This window comes from Phyllobates terribilis, unplaced genomic scaffold (assembly GCF_046119375.1).
Source record: "Phyllobates terribilis strain yellow unplaced genomic scaffold, ASM4611937v1 Scaffold_5__5_contigs__length_657084704, whole genome shotgun sequence".
NCBI classification, from domain to species: domain Eukaryota; kingdom Metazoa; phylum Chordata; class Amphibia; order Anura; family Dendrobatidae; genus Phyllobates; species Phyllobates terribilis.
Genome location: NW_027362765.1, coordinates 621133129 through 621146450, shown reverse-complemented (window position 1 = coordinate 621146450; position 13322 = coordinate 621133129). Strand labels below are relative to the sequence as shown.

At 42.5% G+C, this 13322-nt stretch overlaps 1 protein-coding gene across 1 annotated transcript in view; it reads left to right on the top strand.

Annotated features, from left to right (window-relative positions):
- LOC141273771 (protein ELYS-like) overlaps positions 1-13322 on the top strand; it is a 112305-nt gene that overhangs the window by 14329 nt on the left and 84654 nt on the right. Inside the window, exons 6-8 of the mRNA XM_073686108.1 lie at positions 4060-4173; positions 4316-4397; positions 5575-5725. Coding sequence (XP_073542209.1) covers positions 4060-4173; positions 4316-4397; positions 5575-5725 — 347 coding nt within the window. The remainder of the gene's footprint in view (positions 1-4059; positions 4174-4315; positions 4398-5574; positions 5726-13322) is intronic.

The following is a 13322-nucleotide window of genomic DNA, read 5'->3' as shown; positions in this document are numbered from 1 at the left end:
AATTTAATATATAACTTTGATTAAAATGTGTGTATATAATGATTTTTTTCAAAGCTACGGCATATACTCGTGTATAAGCTGACTTTTTCAGCACATTTTTTTTTATGCTGAAAAAAAAAAAAACCCTCGGCTTATACTCGAGTATATACTTACATTCTGGCTGTGGGGTGGGAGAGGTTGCGGCAGAAGAGCGGTGCACAGTCGGTAGCCGGCTGCTGCAGCTACCATGTGTGCCTGCTGCTAAAGAAAATTAATATTCACTCTTCTCCACGCCCATGGGGGTGGAGAGGAGTGAATATTCATTTTCTTTAATAGCGCACACTGTCAGTCGCAGCCACTGGCTCCGTTATCCTCTGTGCATGCTATTGGAGCACACCGTATCGCTGAGCTGCTGCAGGAAACAGACTGCTGCGACTGACACTGCGCTATTAAAGAAAATGAATATTCACTCCACTCCACGCCCATTGTCCCGGCGTGGAGAGAAGTGAATATCCCGGCAGCTCACCTCAGCGTCTGAGGGCGCATGGCAGTGGCGTCATGCGCTCATCAGCTGCTGGAAGAACAGGACGCAGCACTGGAGCAGAGGGAAGGTGAGTAGAAGTGTGTTATTTTTTTTCATGTGTGCATTGATGGGGGGGCCATGCATACCAGGATTGGGGATGAGGATGATATGCACACCAGGATGGGGAAATTTACCAGTAGCTGCTGCATTTCCCACCCTAGGCTTATACCCAAGTCAATACATTTTCCCAGTTTTTTGTGGTAAACTTCAAGACTTATATATATATATTTTTTTTTATTCTGTCCAAGTTGCATTGAAAGCCAATGGGAGGTGGGAAATGCTTAACCCCTTTACCCCCGAAGTTTGTTTGAACGTTAATCACCAGCGCAATTTTTACAACTCTGACCAGTCTCCCTTTCATGCAATAACTCTGGAACGCTTCAACGGATCCCACTGATTCTGAGATTTGTATTTTTTCATGACATATTGCAATTTGTGATAGTGGTAACATTTATTTGATATGATTTACGTTTATTTGTGAAAAAATTCGAAATTTGGCGATAACTTAGAAAATTTTGCAATTTTCAAACTTTGAATTTTTATGCCCTTAAATCAGAGAGATGTGTCACACAAAATAGTTAATACATAACATTTCCCACATGTCTACTTTACATCAGCACAATTTTAAAACCAACATTTTTCTTTGTTAGAAGGGTTAAAAGTTGACCAGTGTTTTCTCATTTTTACAACAAAATTTACAAAACTATTTGTTTAGGGACCACATCACATTTGAAGTGACCTTGAGGGGCCTTTATGACAGAAAATACCCAAAAGGGACACCATTCTAAACATTGTACCCCTCAAGGTGCTCAAAACCACATTCAATAGATTTATTAACCCTTCAGGTGCTTCACAGGAATTGTTGGAATGTGGAAGAAAACACTGAACATTCTACTTTAGACCCAATTTTTTTTTTTTCATTTTTGCAAGCGTAACAGGATAAAATGGATCCCAAAGTTTGTTGTGCACTTTCTCCTGAGCACGCAGATACCCCAAATGTGAGGGAAAACCACTGTTTAGGGGCATGGTGGCGCTCGGAAGGAAAGGGGCCCTGACTTGGCTATTTGAATGTAAAATTTTATTTTTACACCAGGACACACCGGAAGCAGAATACTACTGTCAACATTGTTCCTTGCTCGTGCTGATGCATCGGCATGGGATAATGATGAGGGCAGCATTGATCACCCAGCGCTTGGGAACAGCGTTAACTTTACCACTGATTCCCAGGTGCCAGTTCGTGTGCTCCTGATGCGGCACACAGTTGCCACACGTATGTCACACAGGTACACACGGACACGGTTATCTCCGGTACCAGTATTTCCTTTACCGGAAATATCAAGACGCGTGAAACCGGCCTTACTCTGGACTCAGTCTGGCCTCTCTTTAGCTGTGTCCTGTTTTTCAGTCGTTAACAAAACTGTGCCCGACGGCACTTTTATGCACGCCTAATAAAAAGACTGACAATGTTGGATCACAGGCCAGACGGCGTCCACGGTGCCTCCATCTGCCTCATTACAGGGAATCTTCCGCTGGCGGTTCCTTCTGAATCGCATACTTACATGGAAGCCCTAGCGTAAGCGCTCAGCACAGAGCGCAGGATAAATGTGAGCCGAGCCATACTGCGATCTTTGGGAGGCCGAATGAACAAAGCAGCAGATGAAGAATTGTTTTAATTTTTTACGCCGTTCCTCATGCGGTGTGAGTGATTAGATCGGGTTTTTATGTTTGGTAGCTGTCACACACTAAAAAACATTTTTGTTTTTTTGCATCACTATATTTTGAGAGCTATAAGTTTTCCATATTTTAGCCGACAGTCATGTGACCCCTGACGAAGCTGCTAGTGGGCAGCGATACGCGTGGGTGACCACAACAGGTATACTAACTTTGACCTCTTAATAGCGCATACAGTTATTATATTACACTCTGTATACTTTTGAACTCTATGAGTGCCTGCATAGTAGATGGTTTATGATTAACATTATGATCAGGATGTTTAGGCGATATTATTAGATGTCCTCCTCTTTTGATTGATCCTATTTATGCATCTTGTATTGTATCAATATTCTATATACTACTGCACTTTATAGTCATTCACTATTGAACCTTATGATCATGTACTTTTCTATCTTGGGCTATTTATGACTTTCTTTATGGTCACTATGACACATGTCTTGAATGATGACTGATTTTTCTATTCTAGTTAACCTGTTGGTGCATGTGTGGGATATTACGCCCTCACATGGTTTTGCTTTCCTTTTTTAAATGCTTTTAATGTTTTTTGTGTGGTCTAATGTCTTTTTGTCAAACTTCTGTTCAATAAAATGTTATATATTTTTGTAATACAAATATTTGGGTGCCTGGCTCTTTGTACCTGTGGCTCTTTCTCCTTCTTTCCACACCATGGCAATGATGTCACTGGGTCTCCGATTCAAGAGCAGAGCGGCATTTGTTTTTCTGCTCGCTCGCTAAATGCTGCGATCGCAGCATTTAAGGGGTTAAAGTGCTGGGAGCGGTGCGGACACTGCTCCTGGCTCTGGGTTCCAGGTATCAGCTGGCACCCGCCGGCAACCGCGGCTGCACAACTTGTGTGGGCGCGATCGCCGAGAAGTAATAATACTTACCTGGTCCATAAGGTCCAGGGCACAGGGACGTATTATTACGCACAATGTTAGAAAGGGGTTAAAAAATCTGAACATTTTAATGTAATGATTTTGAGAATTTGGAAAAACCAGAATGAGCACCAAAAATGATTTTCACTGCAGGCGCTATGTAGAGCACTTTGATATTTTGCTACAGACTCAATCAAACATCGGACCACAATGATTAAAGCGAACCTGTCAGCAGGATTTAGCCCTTTAAATTAAAGGCATGGCGATAATAGCACTGTGGTGCTGATTACTGATACCTGATGTGAAGGGATCCGCTCAGTGGCTGTTGAATACTCACCTTTATGACGTTTTCAGAGAATGACGTCTTGTGTGCGTCAGAGGCGCTGCATATGCAGTGATGGCTGCGTTGTGGAATTTTATAAAGTATGCGGGTCCCTGAATAATCTGTTACCTGCTCCAGAAATAGAGGAGTCTGGTGTGGAGGGGTGGAGAACCAGAAGACGACCCAGCCCCCACGCCCTGTCCTGAAGCACAAGACACCATTTTATGAAAACTTTATAAGATGAGTAATCAGCAGCCACTGAGCGCATCCCTTCACACCAGGTATCATATTAATCAGCATCGCCGTGCTATTATGGCCATGCCTTTAGTTTATAGGACTAAAATCTGCTGGCAGGTTCTCTTTAACCGGTGTGAAACGTGCTTGCCGGCGCTTAGTGTGGTGGGCTGCATCATGTTTGTACAGGCCGGATATCCAGAAGCCGTGATGTGTTATTATAGCAGCTCTGCATGCAGTTATCATCTGGGATAAATCATAATTGTATGTCGCTTTGTGTAGGACATTTTAATGACTTAATGTGTATATATATATATATTTTTTTTTTTCAGATACCATGTTCAAATTGAAGGGGGCAGAGTTCCTGTTTTCTCCGTCACTTTTCAAGAACCTGAGAATGACCCCCGAAACTGCTGTTACCTTTGGGCTGTTCAAACAAGTCAAAGGTAATTGTTAAAATCCAATTACTAACATTGCATCCTTTCCCCAAATTATTTTACATTTCAAAATTAAGAGTTCTGTATTTTGTCATTTCTTTAGCTCTCCAGTTATGTTCTCATCATAACCTTTTAATCTTTTCTACTATAGTGGTAGAGATTTAAGCTTTCATTTGCTGCAGTTGGCTTTTGGGGACAGAAAACGTTTACCATCAGGACAAATTATGTATGAGGTAAGATGTCTGTATATTTTTATTCTGTATGGTTTGTAATGTAAAGGGGGCATTCTCAAGTTGTCTGTAGAGCACCTCACAGCTCTGAACCCTCCTTACTTCCCGGTGGCTTGGGGGGGGGGGTGGTGAGTGCTCCTCCTCGAGTGACACTTCTGGTCAGGAGCTTTGTTTTATTACAACATTCACACTGTCATTGTTTGTTCTGTTACCACTTTATTTACATTATGGATGTATACACATTTGACTGCTTTAGGATCTTCACCCACCTCCAGCTGGTGGTCACTGTTCACTTTCCACTACATCTCTCCTGTGTCCCTTGCTGTCTTTGGTTATGTTTAAGTCCTTGCATATATTGTGTAGGGATTCATGCTCGGCAGTAGACTGCTTTTACACAGGCACTGGATTTTATTTTTTAAAGAAAACAAAACCATAAACACAAAATCCCTAGCCTTGTCCAGGCACTAACTGAACAAAATAGACCTTGGCTACTCATACACGACTCAGCTAGTCCAAGTTTGGTCAAACAAAACTGCTATTGTCCAAAGCAACCACTCATATTTGCAGTTTGGCGCACATGGCCTGTGTAGTCTCTTCTCAGAGTGGAATTCTGGCTTGTCTCTCTCTAACATCTCCAACACAACCCACTCTGCTTAGTCTTCCCCAGCTGACTGACTAAGGTGAACACCTAGCCTGGCTATATGCAGAGAAATCCAGGTGCACTTAATCAGAATCTGTAGGGCTAGGTTTTAACCCTTTGCACCATCTGCCAAAACAGAGCCTATAGGGCTTCAAATTGATTCAAATGTGAGGCTTGATGAGCTGCCACTAGATTCACACTGCCTGAATTATAGACGGCATGAAACATCGTGGTTGTACGATTACAGCCGTGTACACTTTTCACTGGAACCCCGCAGCATTTCAGAGAAAAATTTGTTTGAAAAGCCAGCCATGGACTATAGAAATAGACCTGACAAATCCGGCATGGTCCTTGGCTCACTTGTTCCTGCTCGCTCCAGTTGATTGATTTTGACAGGTCTCCTCCTATGTACACACACATGGTACAGACCTGTCAACCACCTGGAGTGGGGCAGGGAGAGGCTAGACTAGGTATATCTATTCCTATAATATAAATCTATCTATCTATATGTCAATTATTCTTTCTTTATTTTTTTTACAGAACTTGGAATACTGTGAGGAAAGGTATAACCTGGATCTTTCAGCGAATACCCTATTTTTAAGAGGTCAAACAAACAGCATGAAGTTACTGGGCTGTCAGACTATAGAAAAATTCCATGCTCATAGCGAAAGAGAAGACGGTCTCCATGATGGTTTGTTTTTCTGTATTTTTCTCTTTCATGTCTTTTATTATGTTTGCAAGGCATATACAGAAACTGATCTGAAATTTGTAAATTTCCCCCAAAATGACTATGTAGAGTACAACAAAGTCTTATCTCATACATCATTGTTAATCAGAAGCCGACTAGATTAAGTTTCTTCAAATGTAAAATATTTGGACCATCCTGGTCTGTCTGTACACGCTATTGTATACGATCACTTTCAAAAATTGGAAAATCCCTTTAACCCCTTAATTTTGGGGTCTTTAGGACAAATATATATTTTTTTCATCACATTTTTTGAAGATATAGCTGAATGAGGGCTTGTCTTTTGTGGAATGAATTGTATTTATAGGTGGAAATAGAAAAAATTACAAATGTATGTGTATGTATGTGTGTATATAAAACACACATATATACATACACTTTGCATTGTTCACCATGCAGCTTCGCATAAATGTTGATATCATTATAGTAATCAGAGATATGGAATGTTTTTCAAAGGATATATATATATTTTTTACACTACAATATTAGTACCCTAAGGGAACTTGAACATAAAATCTCATGATCATATTGTTAACGCACATCGCTACAGTGGATTACCTAATTTATCCCCGTCAACCTATCAAACCCCGACTCTGGCAGTATCTGTTAAACTGTACTGTATGGCAGACCAAAAGGCCATTTTCGGGCTCTTGGTTGCCATAGTCCATTGGCACCGCTGCGCACATTAGAGGTGCTGATGATGGTCTGACAAAGGGAGCGCTCTTTTTTTTTGGTCAGATTCTTTGTGTGCTGTTGTCACTATCGGCATATCAGATTGAACTGCTAAAGCTGGTGAGAACACATCAGAATCCTGGCTGTGTATATCAATTGAGCTCCTGCTGCTCCGATGCAGAGGCTGTACCGTACAGATCCCTCAAGCAGTGCACAAAGTGACCTGATCATGACGGTTTTATACATCAGTTTGAGTTAAGGAGAGAATGTTTTCAATCCCCAGAAGTACTTTTTTCTACATAATTGAATCTACAGTTAGGTCCATATATATTTGGACAGAGACGACATTTTTCTAATTTTGGTTCTAGACATTACCACAATGAATTTTAAACAAAACAATTCTGATGCAGTTGAAGTTCAGACTTTCAGCTTTCATTTGAGGGTATCCACATTAAAATTGGATGAAGGGTTTAGGAGTTTCAGCTCCTTAACATGTGCCACCCTGTTTTTAAAGGGACCAAAAGTAATTGGACAATTGACTCCAAGGCTATTTCATGGACAGGTGTGGGCAATCCCTTCGTTATGTCATTCTCAATTAAGCAGATAAAAGGCCTGGAGTTGATTTGAGGTGTAGTGCTTGCATTTGGAAGGTTTTGCTGTGAAGTAAACATGCGGTCAAAGGTGCTCTCCATGCAGGTGAAACAAGCCATCCTTAAGCTGCAAAAACAGGAAAAAGAAACATCCAAGAAATTGCTACAATATTAGGAGTGGTACAGTTTGGTACATCCTGAGAAAGAAAGAAAGCACTGGTGAACTCATCAATGCAAAAAGACCTGGGCGCCCACGGAAGACAACAGTGGTGGATGATCTTAGAATAATCTCCATGGTGAAGAGAAACCCCTTCACAACAGCCAACCTAGTGAACAACACTCTCCAGGAGGTAGGCGTATCAATATCCAAATCTACCATAAAGAGAAGACTGCATGAAAGTAAATACAGAGGGTTCACTGCACGGTGCAAGCCACTCATAAGCATCAAGAATAAAAAGGCTAGACTGGACTTTGCTAAAAACATCTAAAAAAGCCAGCACAGTTCTGGAAGAACATTCTTTGGACAGATGAAACCAAGATCAACCTCTACCAGAATGATGGAAAGAGAAAAGTATGGTGAAGGCGTGGTACAGCTCATGATCCAAAGCATACCGCATCATCTGTAAAACACGGCGGAGGCAGTGTGATGGCTTGGGCATGCATGGCTGCCAGTGGCACTGGGTCACTAGTGTTTATTGATGATGTGACACAGGACAGAAGTAGCCGAATGAATTCTGATGTATTCAGAGCCATACTGTGTGCTCAGATCCAGCCAAATGCAGCCAAACTGATTGGTCGTCGTTTCATACTACAGATGGACAATGACCCAAAACATAAAGCCAAAGCAACCAAGGAGTTTATTAAAGCAAAGAAGTGGAATATTCTTGAATGGCCAAGTCAGTCACCTGAACTCAACCCAATTGAGCATGCATTTCACTGGTTAAAGACTAAACTTCAGACAGAAAGGCCCACAAACAAACAGCAACTGAAAACCACCGGAGTGAAGGCCTGGCAGAGCATCAAAAAGGAGGAAACACAGCGTCTGGTGATGTCCATGAGTTCAAGACTTCAGGCAGTCATTGCCAGCAAAGGGTTTTCAACCAAGTACTAGAAATGAACATTTTATTTACAATTATTTAATCTGTCCAATTACTTTTGGTCCCTTTAAAAACAGGGTGGCACATGTTAAGGAGCTGAAACTCCTAAACCCTTCATCCAATTTTAATGTGGATACCCTCAAATGAAAGCTGAAAGTCTGAACTTCCACTGCATCTGAATTGTTTTGTTTAAAATTCATTGTGGTAATGTCTAGAACTAAAATTAGAAAAATGTTGTCTCTGTCCAAATATATATGGACCTAACTGTAAGTAACTATATTCCGCAAAAGCATGAAAAAAAAATCTAAATGTTTAAACCTTTTCTGCTGTTTAGTAGATTTACTCTTTCAGAGCACTAGATGCTGTGCATTAGATGAAATTAAAGGGGGTGACCACTGCTGGACAACCTCTTAAAGGGAAACTGTCACCCCCTGGGACTTTTCAGACCTCTAATATGGGCATACAGGTGATAGAAATGTAAATCTATACATACCTGTATGCCTCATATTAGAGGTCTGGTTGGTTTGAAATGTCTTTTTATTCAATCTGTTTACTGATGCTTGGGGGATGGGAAGAAATCCCCGCCTACTTTATGAATTACAATGTCCCCCACACCCACTCCCTTGCCCTGTGACATGCAGTCTCGTCTTCCAAGTCCCGCTCATGCTCACATCACCTTTAACACAAGGCGCACTTTTTTTTTCTCCTAGCTATGTGACTCCCTGGCGTCTGCTCACAAGATCACTGCTGGAAACATAACCGGGAGAAAAAAGTGTGACTCGTGTTAAAGGGAATCTGTGGCCCCCCCGGGTGATATCATACCACTACTATGGCCATACAGGTTATAGAAAAGTAAGGCTATGTGCCCACGATGCAGAAATGCATGCGGATTTTACATGCGTTTTTCCCGCCAGGTAGAAGCATTGTCAAGCGTTTTTGCATGCATTTCTACATGCGGGTTATTAAGCGCTTTTCAAAGCGATTTTAGCATCACTTGGAAAGTGCTTGACAACTTGGTCACACTATATAAATCCATGCAACCAGCATATATAGTGTGACCAAGTAATAGTTAAAAAGGAAAATAAAAATAAATGAATAAAATAAGAATGGTGAAAAGTAAAAAATAAAGATTGTACTTGCCTTCCGATGGCCCGTGGTCTTCTTCTCTGATGTGTCCAGTTTCCCCTGTGTCTCGTGGTGGTGTGAAGGACCTGCGATGACGTCATTGAGTCATGTGACAGGTCACGCGACCGCCGACGTCAGTGGTCGCGTGACCTGTCTCATGACTCAATTACGTCATGTCAGGTCCTCACACCACCGCGAGCCGCCCAACACACCGCACGCATCGCTGAGGAGACCGGGAGGACATCAGAAGGTAAGTATAATCTTTATTTTTTTATTTTAAATTCTTTTTTTTTACAGGTACCATTTTACTATTACGCTGCGTGTCCGCAAAATTAATGGACATGCTGCGTATTTTTCCGCATTGATAATCCGCAGCGGAAATTTCCGCACAGCACATGCGGATTATCATTGGGGATCATGGGGCACATATTACCAAGCGTTTTTTAAGCGTTTTCGCTGCGGAAATTCCACGGCAAAAGCTCTTGAAAAACGCATAGTGGGCACGCAGCCTTAATCTATACATACCTGCATGGCCCATAGCTGAGGTCTGATTGCAGAGAAAAGCACTTTAATTAATTATTTTTTCCACAGGCTTGAAGCAAACCCCGCTTATGTGCTTATTATTCCCCTAAATCCCCGCCTCTCTGCTTAATTATCATATCCCCCCACTCCCCTGCATGTCACAGGACCCTGTGTGGTGCACTGTGCTCCCTGACTTCCGGGCATGCGCAGAGGGCCGCTCACATAGAGCGCGCTTTGCTTCATCCCGGCCTCGACTCTCCGTGCACTGTGCTGCAGGGCTCTATTGCGCAGGCGCCGGGAGTCACCGTCACTTTCCGGCACCTGCGCAATAGAAACCTGCAGCGCAGAGCACAGGTAGACGGGCATGGATGAAGCAAAGCGCGCTCTATGTGAGCGGCCCTCTGCGCATGCCCGGAAGTCAGGGAGCACAGTGCACGTCACAGGGTCTGTCACAGGGCCCTGTGACGTGCAGGGGAGGGGGGATATGATAATTAAGCAGAGAGGCGGGGATTTGAAGGAATAATAAGCACACAGGCGGGGATTGCTAGGCGTCTCCCGGACACCAAGCCTATGGAAAAAAGAAATGATTAAAGTCCTTTATGCCCAGAGGACTGATATCGCCCAGGGGGGTGACACATTCCCTTTAAAGGTGAGGTGAGCGTGCGCGGGACCTGGAAGATGAGACTGCACGTCACATGCAGGGGAGTGGGGTTGGGTAACATTGTAATTCACAAAGTAGGCAGGGATTTCTTCACCCCAAGCATCAGTATACGGATTGAATAAAAAGACATTTTAAATCAACTAGACCTCTACTCTGGGCCATAGCGGTAGGTATACATTTACATTTCTATCACCTGTATGCCAATATTAGAGGTCAGATAAGGGCCAGGGGGTGACAGATTCCCTTTAATAATGGACCAAGTTGCTATCTAAATTAATAATGGTGAAAAAAAGCAATATGATGTTGCTCTTCTGTTTTTAGCCTTCTGTTCCCCGCTTGTCTCTTAACATACAAATATCCCATAATTGCTGCCGTGGTCATGTGACATTTGTTCATGCCAGGAGATCGGCAGAGTACACAAGGCTGAGGGCAGAGGTGCAACGCCGACAGATTGGTAAATCCAACATGGTAAGCTAAACCTCCGACTCCACAGCACGGCCTCACTACTGAGCGTGTACATAAAGTGCAGCACAGATTCATCTCAACTAAAAGCCCAGATCCTTAGATCAGGAATAGAAAAGACATTTATAGGACATTTCATAACTTTCCCAAATTCTTAGGAAAACATTTACAGCACATCCTGCATTATACTACTGTACTCAATTTATTATATATTTTCAGAGTCGGTCCATTTTATACCGACTCCACCTAAATGGAGACAGACTCCACAGCCCTGGTTACATTTATTAAATCAGTAAGGTGACTGAGGTTGAGACGTCAGTTTAGTAGCTGTATAGAGCTACTATATATGCATATGTGCTAATCAAACTGCCCTGCAGTTACGCAATGTGGCACTTAGCAGTGATATTTTTGTGCCAGACATCCATATAACTGATTTGTGAGCTACAGTGTATAGTTTGATGGATAGATATATTTGTGTGTGTATGTATATAAATTAACACATGTGGAATTATATACTTAACAAAAAAGTGTGAAACAACTGAAAATATGTCTTATATTCTAAGTTCTTCAAAGTAGCCACCTTTTGCTTTGATGACTGCTTTGCACACTCTTGGCATTCTCTTGATGAGCTTTAAGAGGTAGTCACCGGAAATGGTCTTCCAACAATCTTGAAGGAGTTCCCAGAGATGCTTAGCACTTGTTGGCCCTTTTGCCTTCACTCTGCGGTCCAGCTCACCCCAAACCATCTCGATTGGGTTCAGGTCTGGTGAATGTGGAGGCCAGGTCATCTGGCGTAGCACCCCATCACTTTCCTTCTTGGTCAAATAGCCCTTACACAGCCTGGAGGTGTGTTTGGGGTCATTGTCCTGTTGACAAAATAAATGATTGTCCAACTAAATGCAAACCGGATGGAATAGCATGCCGCTGCAAGATGCTGTGGTAGCCATGCTGGTTCAGTATGCCTTCAATTTTGAATAAATCCCCAACAGTGTCACCAGCAAAGCACCCCCACACCGTCACACCACCTCCATGCTTCACGGTGGGAACCAGGCATGTAGAGTCCATTCGTTCACCTTTTCTGCGTCGCACAAAGACACGGTGGTTGGAACCAAAGATCTCAAATTTGGACTCCTCAGACCAAGCACAGATTTCCACTGGTCTAATGTCCATTCCTTGTGTTCTTTAGCCCAAACAAGTCTCTTCTGCTTGTTGCCTGTCCTTAGCAGTGGTTTCCTAGCAGCTATTTTACTATGAAGGCCTGCTGCACAAAGTCTCCTCTTAACAGTTGTTGAAGAGATGTATCTGCTGCTAGAACTCTGTGTGGCATTGACCTGGTCTCTAATCTGAGCTGCTGTTAACATGCGATTTCTGAGGCTGGTGACTCAGATAAACTGATCCTCAGAAGCAGAGGTGACTCTTGGTCTTCCTTTACTGGGGCAGTCCTCATGTGAGCCAGTTTCTTTGTAGCGCTTGATGGTTTTTGCAACTGCACTTGGGGACACTTTCAAAGTTTTCCCAATTTTTCGCACTGACTGACCTTCATTTCTTAAAGTAATGATGGCCACTCGTTTTTCTTCGCTGCTTTTTTCTTGCCATAATACAAATTCTAATAGTCTATTCAGTAGGACTATCAGCTGTGTATCCACCAGACTTCTGCACAACACAACTGATGGTCCCAACCCCATTAATAAGGCAAGAAATCCCACTTATTAAACCTGACAGGGCACACCTGTGAATTGAAAACCATTTCCGGTGACTACCTCTTGAAGCTCATCAAGAGAATGCCAAGAGTGTGCAAAGCAGTCATCAAAGCAAAAGGTGGCTACTTTGAAGAACCTAGAATATAAGACATATTTTCAGTTGTTTCACATTTTTTTGTTAAGTATATAATTCCACATGTGTTAATTCATAGTTTTGATGCCTTCAGTGTGAATGTACAATTTTCATAGTCATGAAAATACATAAAAATCATTAAATGAGAAGGTGTGTCCAAACGTTTGGTCTGTACTGTATATATAATATATGTATGTGTGTATGTATATATATATCTATATCTCTATCCATATGTATATTTGTCACAGGGCCCTGTGATGTGCAGGGGAGGGGGGGATATGATAACTAAACAGAGGCGGGGATTTAGGGGAATAATAAGCACATAGGCAGGGATTTCTTGACATTCTACAGGAACGGGGAAGGAGACAGTAGGTTGGGGGTGGTTGCAGTAGCTTTGGTGTTGAGGTTGCAGCAAGCAAGGTCATGGCAGGCTGTAAGCTTGTTTGAAGAGATGGGTTTTCAGGTTCCGTCTGAAGGATCCAAATGTGGAGGCTAATCAGACGTGTTGAGGCACAGAATTCCATAGGATGGGGAGAAATCTTGGAGGCGATTGGGTGAGGAACGAATTAGTGTGTAGGAGA